Below are 12,512 nucleotides of genomic sequence, written 5' to 3' on the forward strand. Positions count from 1 at the left end.
CACTGGCCTAGCGGGGAACCACCTACATTGACGCCGGCGGCAATGCTGTAGTGCATAGGGTGCACCAGCGCCCATCACGATGTTCACTCTCTGCTTTGGGCTGGTCAGGGGGGCCCGTCCACCTCACATGCCAAGTGCATGGGCAGTGCAGAGGCCGCCCGGGGGCCCCCTGCACTGTGTCTCCACCAGCAGCTACATGGCGGTGCTACTGCCATGTAATCGCTGGCGGACAAGGGGGTCGTAATCCCTAGGGCAGCGCTGCTTGCAGCACAGCCCTGGCAAGTTAGAATCGCCATTCCTTCCTATGGAGGAAAACTGGCAGTCTGCCCGTGGCGCTAATGCCACAGTCGGAATGTGGCAGTCGGACCACCACTAGCGGCGGTCTGACCGCCACAGCAACCCTGGCGGTCCTAAGACCACCAGGGTCGTAATCAGGCTCCAAGTCAAAATGTAAAACTCATGATCAGTGGGTTCTGCTAGTTCACCCAACCCAATTCCACTGCAGTTGGTCTGAAATTATGGCTACATCCCGATCAACTGCAACAATAGATGCTGTGCAGCTTGCTCGGAGATTTTTGATTAAAAAATGTGTCATATCTCTAGTTCCCTTGATATGATTTTGAAATGTTGGTGCCAATCTTATTACCAATTTTTATTCCTATTTACTAAATGGGTTTGTTTCTTGACTTCAATGTTGATTTGACACACATGTTTAAGTACTTAACATGCATATCTGGGAGGGAAAGCCTGTTGATGTCTGAAATTTGCTAACAGGGTTTAATCCCATCTTTTCTCAATGAAGTTGTGCTGGCCTAGAAAGAAATAAAATACTACATTTGTGGGATCTTCCCCCAAGGATACCCTATTTCTGGAAGCTACCTTACAGTCTTAACAACGGGAAATTCAAAGGTCCATTCTAGATACAAAAGCATTTTTTTTTTATTTTTTTTTGTATTTGCCATTTTTATTAATTTGTGAGTGGGTGTTTTTTTTTTTTTGTTTTTTTTTTTAACTAAGTCATTTTGATAAGCTGCTTACACCTTTATGTTGGTAAAAGGTGAACTGGTCTACACTGTCAAGCTTACCAGTTGTAGAGATGATGATGGTGAAATGCCAGTACCGAGGAGTCAAGATGGGCAGCAGTTTTAATAGCACTGAGATGGAGAAAGCGCCCTGAACCTCGGAGGAGATCTGACAAGTACACATCACCTCTGAAAAGAGTGATGATAAACATCAAGTGCGGGTGAGTTTATGAAGAAGTGGAGCAGGAAGAGGCAGGGCTCCGAGCACCTGCAGCCACCAAGCTTTGCAGCCCCCTTCTGGCCCAAGGAAGGTTCAGAATGGAGCCCAGGATACATATCTAACTGGTAAAGCGTGAGCCCTGCCTGACAGCTACTGAGGGTGTACAGTAAAGGAGAAACTAAACCACCAACCTCCGAGAAGAATATTAGCACTTTCCATACAGTGGAACCATTCATTAATACCAAAGGCGGCAGACTCTAAAAATAATAAAGCAAAGGACAGTGGTGGGGTGTAGACCCAAAGATGGATCTAGCAACACATATAAAGAAGGAGATATTATAAAACTGCTCCTCTGTGACTTCAGGTTCTCTTTTGTTGTTCTTGTTCTCAGAAGCAAAAACTAAGGGAAACAAGGAGCAAGACTGCTGGAGAGAGGATCAAGAAGGGAAGTGGACTTTAGCAAGCCGGGCTTCTGGCTCTATATCCAAGAATCCTGAAATGAGTGACTGGAAACAGTTTAGCTACCAAACACAGATCCAGGAATGCTGTAACAACCCAAATAAAGTTAGTTTTGAAACCTACTTTATGACCTGCCCCATAGTCACCACCATCAAATTTATACCAAGTACAATACCGAGCATTTTGATGCATCATCTGTTCCCTATGCTATTTAACCCCTTGCTACCCCACGGTACGAAGTCTAGGAAACACACAGGATACAAACCTTGCTTGTGTCACAGGCAGGCCACTGTGTCAGATCCAAGTCACATTCCAGGTTGGATGATGTAAGCATCCACTGTGGAGGCTTACAATACATTGCTGAGGAGAAAAGATTAACATACTAGGTCACCAAAGTATATAATGATAATCACAACTCTAGTCCAAAATAACCTCCATATTTCACATTGTACTTACAGGAGAACTCTGTAATCTGTGCTTTAGTAGGACAAGAAACATTCTGATCTGTCTCATCTGAATAAAGGCCCACTCTGAGCGCCGGTTGGGCTTCCAAATCTGAGGACTTGATAACAATATTTAAATAGGACTTTTGCAAAGAACATTAAACAAATGTTTAGGTGTAAACCATGGATAAACGTTCTCTTCACACATGACATATAGCATATTGTGACCAATAATTACATAAGGTTAGACTTTATGTTGCCTCGGGAGTGGCAAAGGCTAGAGAGAGAGATTAATCCAGACAGGGAGGGTCAGTACGATGTACTCCTCATAGGAACCAGCCTTTCATTGTGAGTCTGTGTGCCCGTGGCCAAGAGATGACTTGCCCGGCATGCCTGTAAGCCCTTTGCATTAAAAAGGATGGTACATACGTTTTTAGGTCTGTGTCAAAGGAGTGAGAGAAGGAGAGAGGTAGAAAGAGAAAAGGAGAAAGGAGATGACTGAAAGAGGGATGGATAATAGGGCGAGAGAAGTATGGTTCAATGATTTTGCAGTTCATCATGATAGGTCAGATTTGCATTGCAAATTGTAACCACACACCTCGAGAATGGAGAAGTCTATTTTGTCAGCAGTTCCAATCTGACCTTCTCTTCTATTCATGTACTAGTTGAGAGAGAAATTTCGTGATCCCCACTATTACCAAATGTAAGTGTTCCTGGATACTGAGAGGCCACTTCAGTTTGCGCGGGTTTGATCACCTTCTGTTTTATAAAGTGCATGCAATATTCTATTTCAATATGTGAATGAATAGACTTGTTTAGTGGATTCATCCCTTTAGGCTATAACAAATGCTTAAGAAAACGAGAAAGTAATGTATATTTCGTTTTAGAAGAACATTGTATGTATTCATATTCACAGCTAGATACTTTGCAGATTTTTCGAAGGTTTATAAGGTAAAGCGATTTAGATTCTTTGGTCTGTTTCTGTTTAGGATACAGGAGTCCCGGCCTCCTGTAGCAGAAGATGGTCTGCTCACATACTACGGTGCCTTGTTGGTGTTTCCTCTTCCTGTGCGAGCTGAACTGCTGTATCACTTGTACTCTCTCCGAAGAAGCACGGAGGATGTTGGCTGCTTGCAAGTAACCCAATGTAGTAATCATGTTGTAGACGGAGTGGCAGTAATATGACTGCAAACGCCAACGCTGGCTGCACGACTTGGAAAAAGATATTGCACCAGGTTGTTGCTTGTTCTGGTACCGGAGCCCTGCGTCTGTGTAAATGTGGACGAAGCGGATTCATCTTGCATGTGCAAATGTCTTTAATCCCTGATTAGAACGTGAACCTAAGAATAGTCTGCCTACCTGAAAATATCTGGAGTGTAGGGGGACGTATTGAAATGTAAATATATGAGTGCCCATCTTGGTAGTGTAGCTAGGGCGCACGTGCCCTAATGTCACCCTCCGCGTGACCCGGAACAAATAGCACGCAGCAGCAGGAAGTGCCAAGCGTCCACCTTGACAAAGAGAATGCAGGAAAGCAAGTTTCTGCCCCCAAGGTAGTGTCTGACTAAATGAACTCAGGGGCTAATTAGGAAAGCGTTTAAAGTTGTGCTTTTCGTAAAACCTTATGAAAAGGGAAAGTAGCAGTGTGCAAAATATCTGCTCAGATGATGGTTCAAGTTTAGAAGTTGCGTTACTAAAGACAAGATTAAAGTCTATTCCTCTGCATCACCCCTCCCTCAGGTCGAATAAGACGGACACATTTGCTTCCTGAATAGAGTAAGTTTACAGCCTGTGGGTGTGTTTTATTTCAGAATATTGATAACAAAAGCATTGTCTTACAGAAAGTTTGTGTGATAAATATCGTTTAAAAATGTTGCTCTTTTAGGTGCCATCTATTTTAGTTGAACTCCAACAGGGCTATAACTATTTAGGACACTATGGGGGTTATTACAACTTTGGAGGAAGTGGTAATCCGTCCCAAAAGTGACGGTAAAGTGACGGATATACCACCAGCCGTATTACGACTCCATTATATCCTATGGAACTTGTAATACGGCTGGTGGTAAATCCGTCACATTTGGGACGGATTACCACCTCCTCCAAAGTTGTAATAACCCCCTATATTTTTTGTCACACGATTTTTATACCATGATATTCTGGTACCATATGCTTTAGGGAGGAAGAGGGTGTGTGTGTGTGTGTGTACATATGGAAGAACTGCATGATGACAGTGCAGCCAGGATCTAGTACTTATGCAGTGTATGTGCTTGTATGTGAAATAATAATAAATGGATGAGCTCACCATGCGCTACAAAACTGGATATTCCCACCTTAAAGATGTAGCAATTATTGTTTTACAGATATTTAAGTTATTTTTAAGTCACGAGGAGCTTGCCGACACAGGCCCACACTCTGCTTGGCATGTGAGGGAAATGAAAAAAAAAAAAAGTCTCTTAACATATTGTTCTGATGAATTAACTATAAATGACACAGGTCAAAACCTATGGGACTCCTACCTGAATACATCTTGTATGAGTTTACCTGCATTAAAAAACTCCTCGTGAGTCTGCCTGGAAATTCTGGTGACATAAACAGATGGCCTGCTGTAAAGTTACTCTGCTGAGAGTCCTCCAGCTGCTGGTAACATCTTTGCTGCAGGGTGGAATCCCTGACCATTTCGACACTGGAAGCAGACCCCTTTACTTTGTACCCCAGAAACTCCACTTGCTGCACAGTTTCACAATGAAAACAGAAATTAAGATTATTTGTTTTAACTGGCGGCTTAAGTTACATTATGCTATATTATATAATAGTGTTTCTTACATTACTCTAGAAGTATGCTTTTTTAACAGAATAAACATTTGGAGACTTTTCACAAAGGCATTTGTGAGTACGTATTGCCTTTGTGAACTGGCCTCATTCGTTTTCTCAAGTTCATGTAATAAGAGTTTAATAATATAGCTAATCAGGGGCAGAGCGTCACCCCATTGGTTTTCTGAAAAAGTTAAAATAAAATGATAATAAGGTACATTACGTTATCATTTTATTTTTTCTTGTACGGCAGGACGGGGGTGAGTGAAGGAAGGGGTGTCTTTTTAGACAGCTGTGTCCGGGCAGCCAAAAAGACATGCACACTTTGCATGTTCTCTACCTGCAGAACATGCACAGGGTCCCACTACCAGTCTGTGTGACGAAGCAGGCCGCTCAGACCAATTTATATTTATTTGTTAACACCTGACCCCCCCCCCCCTCTCCTGGCCCTTCGCACAAGGTCCCGCCCCGCTGCCGCTGTTCAGTGGCAACTGCCACTGTAGCTAATTAACATTATATAATGACAAGGGCATAAACCGAACTCCCTATCGTACAGCATACAATAGCAAAATATTTTACCTGATCTGGAATCCAACAAAGATGTATGAGGGTATCCCCAATTCTAATATAATAACCGATTAAAAATAAATGCCTTAGGCATTTGAAGGAGAGAGAGAGAGAGAGAGAGAGAGAGAGAGAGAGAGAGAGAGAGAGAGAGAGAGAGAGAGAGAGAGAGAGAGAGAGAGAGAGAGAGAGAGAGAGAGAGAGAGAGAGAGAGAGAGAGAGAGAGAGAGAGAGAGAGAGAGAGAGAGAGAGAGAGAGAGAGAGAGAGAGAGGAGAGAGAGAGAGAGAGAGAGAGAGAGAGAGAGAGAGAGAGAGAGAGAGAGAGAGAGAGAGAGAGAGAGAGAGAGAGAGAGAGAGAGAGAGAGAGAGAGAGAGAGAGAGAGAGTGTGTGTGTGTGTGTGTGTGTGTGTGTGTGTGTGTGTGTGTGTGTGTGTGTGTGTGTGTGTGTGTGTGTGTGTGTGTGTGTGTGTGTGTGTGTGTGTGTGTGTGTGTGTGTGTGTGTGTGTGTGTGTGTGTGTGTGTGTGTGTGTGTGTGTGTGTGTGTGTGTGTGTGTGTGTGTGTGTGTGTGTGTGTGTGTGTGCGCGCTCTCACACACAGAGGAGAGTAGTGTGACTGCTCCCCTGTCCATGTGATAGGTTGCTCTCCATACACTGGCCAAATACCAGTCCTGCAACTGTCTACATAATTTGTCTGCCATTTTCTGTGCAGGTGTTCTAAGTAAAGGGTAATGAGATCTATCTTTCGCGATGTCAACCACACCCTTCTTTTAAAAATGGCTTACGGGGCGTAATGAATGAAGAGGCCGAATGCAGGTGTGTGACTTAACCAGGGTTTGGGGAGTGAAGACCAAGAAGTGTACTCTCTTGCCATCTAATGAACAAGTTACTTACCTTTGGTAACACCTTATATCCGGTAGAGACAATATCTAGTTGCAGATTCCTTACCTTTGAATTTCTCCCAGGCTTCAGACTGGTTCCAGAACATTTTTGAGCAGTACCCCTGCACGCCATTTGGAAACATCGATCGGCTCCGCATCTGTCGTTGTCCGTAGATGGAACGATAGGCTGGCTTAGATGAAAATGCCTGCAGCTCACTCACCAAACGGGAAGATTTGATGGCCATAAGGAAGGCTGTCTTTAAAGTGAGAAGCCTGAGAGAACAATTGTGGAGAGGCTCAAAAGGAGCACTCACCAGAAAGGTCAAAACCAAATTCAGATCCCTTTGGGGCATGATGAATGGGGATGGAGGAAACATATGTGTAACACCTTTAAGGAACATATGTACAACAGGAGATTTAAACATGGAAGGTTGATCAGGCAACCTCAAAAAAGCAGAAATAGCAGACAGGCAATCTGCTGGGCCAGAGAAAGAATAAACAATAGGACCTCAGAGAGAGAGAGAGAGAGAGAGGGGCAGAATGTGGGTCAACAGACTTGCTACACTGCCACATATTTCTTCCAACAACAGGCAAACACAGTTTTGGTGGAGAGACCCCTGGCTACCAAGAGTGCATTACAGACGTTGAGCAAAAGGTCAAAAGCTGTCAACTGTCGCTGCTCAATCTCTATGCAAAAAAGGGGAGAGTTGACAGGTTTTGGTGTAGGAACCTCCCAGCTACTGAGACAGAAGATCCTCCCGAAAGGGGCAGTCTGATCGGAGGATCAATGGACATGCTCAACAGCTTGGGATACCAGACTCTCCTTGCCCAAAACTGATCCACAAAGATTATTTGGGCCTGGTTGTTCTTGATCTACTGGAGAACTCTGGCCAGAAATGGTATGGGCAGAAAGGCATACAGGAGAACTGAATTCCACTTGAGACGCAAAGTGCCTATGAGCGGTTGCTGCCTTGGAAACTTCAACTTGCAAAACTGCTGACATTGCATGTTCCCTACAGAGGCAAACAGATCAAATAAAGGCTCTCCCCACTGCTGAAAGAGACCTTGCACCACCTCTGGATGGAGACACCACTTGTGATCCTGTAGGCATTTTTGGCTTAGGTTTGTCTGCTCTGGTGTTCAGAGAGCCCGCCAGATATTGAACCACCAGATATTCCCTGCCGTTCCAGCCACATCCTAAGGCGCAGAGCCTCCGTACAAAGGGTCCAGACCCCCATCCAGCCCTGCAGTACCACAGGGCAGTGGCGGTGTTTGCTAACACTTTCGCCATCTTCCCCTTGACAGAGGGAAGAAATGATTTCAATGCTAACCAGATTGCATGGAGCTCCAGCAGGTTGAAGTGAAGTTCAGACTCCGCCAGTGACCAGGTGCCTCTGATCTCCACCTCTCCCAGATGGCTACCAGATCACAGGAATTAAGCATCTGTCACTACTGTGAGATCTGGTTGGGGAAGGGAGAGGTTTCAGCCTCAGAATCATTCTCACTGAAATACAGGATAGGCTATGATGCCGACTGAAACATCGGCATCATAGCCTGAATATCCTGGACAAGCTGTTCAGAAGGATGTTCAGAAGGAAAAGCCTGAAACTGCCTTGTGTCACGAACAGCTTCGTTGAAGGGGGGCATCTGAGAGGGACTTAGGTGTGACTTTGGCATATTTATAGTAAACCCCAGTGAATGCAGGAGGTCCACCATAGTCGAGGTGGAAGACGACATTATGGGGCAAGCCTGCCTTCCTCAGCCAGTCCTTGAGATAGAAGACTGCCACCCCTGATCTTTGAAGATGAGTTGCAACCACCGCCATCAGCTTTGTGAACACCTGAAGGGCGCTGGTAAGGCCAAAGGAGAGCACAGTAAACTGAAAGTGCTTGTGGCCTACTGTGAACTGCTAGTAATGTCTGTGGGCAGGCAGGACAGGAATATGGAAATAAGCGTCCTGCAAGTCTAACGTTACCATCCAGTCTCCTGGGTCCAGGACAGATAGAACCTGAGCTAGAGTGAGCATTTTTAACAACTTCTTTTTGAGGAAGTGATTAAGGGACCAAAAGTCTAGGATAGGGCGAAGGCCCTTGTCCTTTTTGGGTACCAGAAAGCGGGAATAACAACCACAACCTACTTATGGCACAGGAGCCCTCTCTAAGGCTCCGACTGCCAAGAGAGATGTAACTTCCTTGTGGAGAAGGGACAAGTGATACTCTGTCATCTGATTGTAGGCTAGTGGCATGGATAGAGGGGTAGTCTTTAAGGGGAGGGAGAAGTCCCTTCAGACTATCTGCAAAACCCACCTGCCTGATGTGATGGATTGCCAATGGAGAAGGTGATGGCGGGAGTGGAGGACTGGCCAAACCGATTGATCCCTGATCCACAGGTTGGTGGATCCCATTCCCTCAGCCATGCAGAGGCTTGGCAGCATGCATGGCTTTGTGGGAATGGATGGGGAATGGGGGTGGTTGGAGACCCCCCTTCGTAGCCATAAAAGGCAGACTGAGGGTGACAATGGGCCACCACGAGACCCAAGCACCTAGCCGTAGCACAAGAATCCAAGTGCTTGAGCACCAAGTCTGCCTTATCTCCAAAGAGATGGGTGCCATCAACAGGCACATCCATCAAAGTAGCCTGGATATCCCATGAAAAGCCAGACGTCCTCAGTGAGGCATGGCGCATTAGGGCCATTGTTGACAAACCACTCTGCCTAAAGAGTTAGTTGTGACGGTGAACTTTGCAGCATATCTCGCTTTGTCAGCTGCCTGCGAGAGTATAACATGGGCCTCCTCCGGGACCTGTGGCAGCACTTGTACAACTGTATCCCGCAGCGTGTAGGAGTAGCAGCACAAAAGGCATGCAGCATTCACAGACCGCAATTCTAGGCTGGAGGAAGAAAAAAATCATCTTCCCAAGTGTGTACAACCTTATGGATTTCCTTACCGGGTTTGCAGAAGGGAACGCGCCCTGGGAAGTAGAGGCTTGGATAACCAAGCTCTCAAGGGTGGGGTGTTGCGTCAGAAAGCTTGGGGCCCCTGGAGCGGCATGAGGTGGCAAGCAATTGTCATGTTCACAGAGCCCCTGTGCTGAGTTTGGACCAAGTACCCAGAAGGACATCTTTAAGTGCTTCATTTAAGTAGAGCATGGATTTTGATGTGGTTGCTCCAGGTTGAAGCATGTCTGTCAGCAGGTTAGTCCTGACTGCCATCGAAGGCACCGCAAGGTCTAAGAACTCAGCTGCTCTTCTTACCACCACAGACTAGGAAGCTCCCTCCTCCGTAGCCACAGTAGGTGGAGAAAGCATGCCAGTATCTGGAGAAGTATCCAGTCCACTGGCCTCATCCAAGTCTGTACGCCAGTCCACAGGGTCTTGGAGGTGGTATTCTAAAGGGTCCAAAGTCCCTCTTCTATTCCTCACCATAACCTAGCCCAAAAGAAAGACTCAGGATCCGACACAGGAGGCAAGGCTCCTTCCGGAATCTGAGTCAGCTTCATACGATGCCCATCTGGCATTGTGCCGGAGTCAACAGTGAGAATGGGGATGGTGCAACTCATAGGTGCAGGCAGCATCGGGAGCGTTGGCATCTGGACCAGTGTTGAGGAAGATCAGAGTGGTGCAACAGACGTTGGTCCGGATCAAGGACCGATTCAATGGGTGCCCCTCAGTGCCAATGCTGAATCTGCCAGCACGGAACCCGAAGGGGCCCTTTCTGACTTTGCGAGGCCCGAAGACACTTCAGCAGGTTCAGACTGCTCAAAAATCAGAAGCATGGCCTTATAAAACTGAGTTGGGCAGGGGTTGTTCCGGCTCCATAAACTCAAGGAGGCGTGGAGTCAGCCCAGTCACAGGTTCCTCAGAGCAAGGCCTAGAATATCAAGGTTCCCCTGTCTTGACGTATGGGGAGAAGTTGAAGAATGCTTCGACTTCTTACCTTACTTCTTGTGCTTCGACTTATCTGACTGACCCCAGGACATGAGTGGGATGACGACGATGAAGGACTCCACAACAGATTCCGGGACCTTCCTTTTGACCCAGATCTCGACGTGAGCAGAGTCAAGTTTCAGGCCGCCATCAGCTTTAGGGACCGCTCCCTCAAAGCCTTTGGATGCATGGCCCGACACTTGGAGCATGACTTTCGGCCGTGGCCATGCTTCAAGCACCAAAAACACACGAGGTGCAGATCCGTCTCGGACATCACTCGATGACAGGAACCACAGGGCTCAAACCATGTGTTCCTCGATGACATCCTCCACACACCAGGAGTTGCAAATAAAAAAAAATATTCAACAAAGAGTCAAAAAGAGCCAGTCAAAAAACTGAAGGTAGGGTAGCTCTCTTCAGGTCAGTGACGCTGGCCCATAAGGAAAAGAACTGACGTCGGTGCACCAGGGTGGCACCTATATAAGACCAGTGACACCAAATCTGGCGCGAACAACGACGAGCAGATCGACTCCACCTAACGGCACATAGGGGTACTGCTCAGAAAATTCTCTAGATCCAGTCTGACACCTTGGGAAAATTCAATGGTAAGGAGTCTACAACTAGAAGTTTCTATCAGATAGTCCTTTCACATAAACATACCTCACTTCTGCATTAACCTGTTGTTCTAACAAAAAGAGGAGTCACTGTCATACTCATATCAGGATACCCCTGGCTTAGGCAGAGTAACTAGAGTAAACCAACTGCATCTTCCGCCAATGGAGGAGTCACCTGCAGTATTTTAGCTATCTATTGTAGCCCACTGACATTCATGTGAAAAATGTATATATATTATGTAGAGCCATAAGTGAAGGATGCTGCAAGGGCAACAACCTATTACTTATCTCAAACCATCCTCTCCATACTGCACCAGCTATCTATGTTGAATGCTGTCTATATAGGATTGCCCATGAGAAGAGAAACACAAACCAACAACTTTCCTAACCTTGAGACCCTCCCCATGGCCGGACTTTGAACTGCCCTCGCTCAAACATGAATTTGACCAAAACAAAGACTGGGAATGAGGAAAACTAAGAACAAAACAAGGCGGTGCCTCACAGAGTATGATGGAAATCTTCCTGTTACAGCTCGGTGCCTCCACGTGATGGCTCTTGATGAGATTTGCCAATATCTGAGTGAGTGAAAAGTTTTCAGAGCTAATGAGGGGGGCAGCCCTGCAATCATCATGCTAGTCCAATGGCGCAACAACCGTGGCAGTGCAATAGCGGATGCCCCAATATAATCTATCTATGGGTGGCAGCTGTCTCTACATTCAAGCAAATGTCTATCAGATGCAATATAAGATCTACGATGGGACGGGGTAAACAGAGCAAGATATGAGGAAACAAGCATTCAGCCGGAGGATGCCCCCCTTTTTCTGCATCAAATCAAGTCATATGAAGTTTGTTGGTTTACTTTGGGTTGCATGTCATCATCATTTCAGAAAGAAGGCGATGTTGCAACCTCACCCCAACATTAAAGGAGTGGAGTCTGAAGCAAAATGGATTATCTCTATAAGAAGAAACGTAGCTTCCCTAAACACAGAGGAGTGTGCTACTCTGGCCTGCTAATGCTTCAGAGTCCATGTATAATGTTTTGCTTTCTGAATCTGTGTTGTTGCCTGGACTGACACCTATACCATTGTCATGGGTAGCCTGCCTGTGGAAAGCAACTGCAAAATTTCACCCAGACCTAAGCTGCCTATGTGTCAGCGAAGAAGGTACTTTTATGCTCCGTCAAGATTTTGAGTTTGGCTGGGAAAAATAAGGCATATCTTAGACCCATATCTTAGAGTTTGCATTTGCTCTGTTGTGCTGCAGCACAAGGATGTAATCAGGGAAGAGGTGGACTTTGTTGTGTCTATTGTGAAGTGCCCAGTTTTTTGGCTGCTTGCAGGATGATGTCATGGTCTCTGAAATGCAATAGTTTACAACTATGAATATGGGTGATGCACCACGAGATGGCAGATGAGCCAAGATACGACTGTGCTTTCAATGGAATAAGGATTAATGTAAATACTTGTTAATTATATTATAATTATATAAAACCTGTGCAACGTCACTGTTTTTGTGTTCCAGTTATCCATAAAGTTCACCATAATGCAGGTTTCCGCTCCTTCTAGAACCCCTACCA

General features: G+C 45.8%; 1 protein-coding gene across 1 annotated transcript in view; it reads right to left on the bottom strand.

Annotated features, from left to right (window-relative positions):
- The window catches only part of ZGRF1 (zinc finger GRF-type containing 1), a 554,924-nt gene that overhangs the window by 362,242 nt on the left and 180,170 nt on the right, over positions 1-12,512 (bottom strand). Inside the window, exons 8-9 of the mRNA XM_069241594.1 lie at positions 2,158-2,263; positions 1,967-2,061 (exon numbers count right to left, since the gene is read on the bottom strand). Coding sequence (XP_069097695.1) covers positions 1,967-2,061; positions 2,158-2,263 — 201 coding nt within the window. The remainder of the gene's footprint in view (positions 1-1,966; positions 2,062-2,157; positions 2,264-12,512) is intronic.

This window comes from Pleurodeles waltl, chromosome 1_2, assembly GCF_031143425.1.
Source record: "Pleurodeles waltl isolate 20211129_DDA chromosome 1_2, aPleWal1.hap1.20221129, whole genome shotgun sequence".
Lineage (NCBI taxonomy): Eukaryota > Metazoa > Chordata > Amphibia > Caudata > Salamandridae > Pleurodeles > Pleurodeles waltl.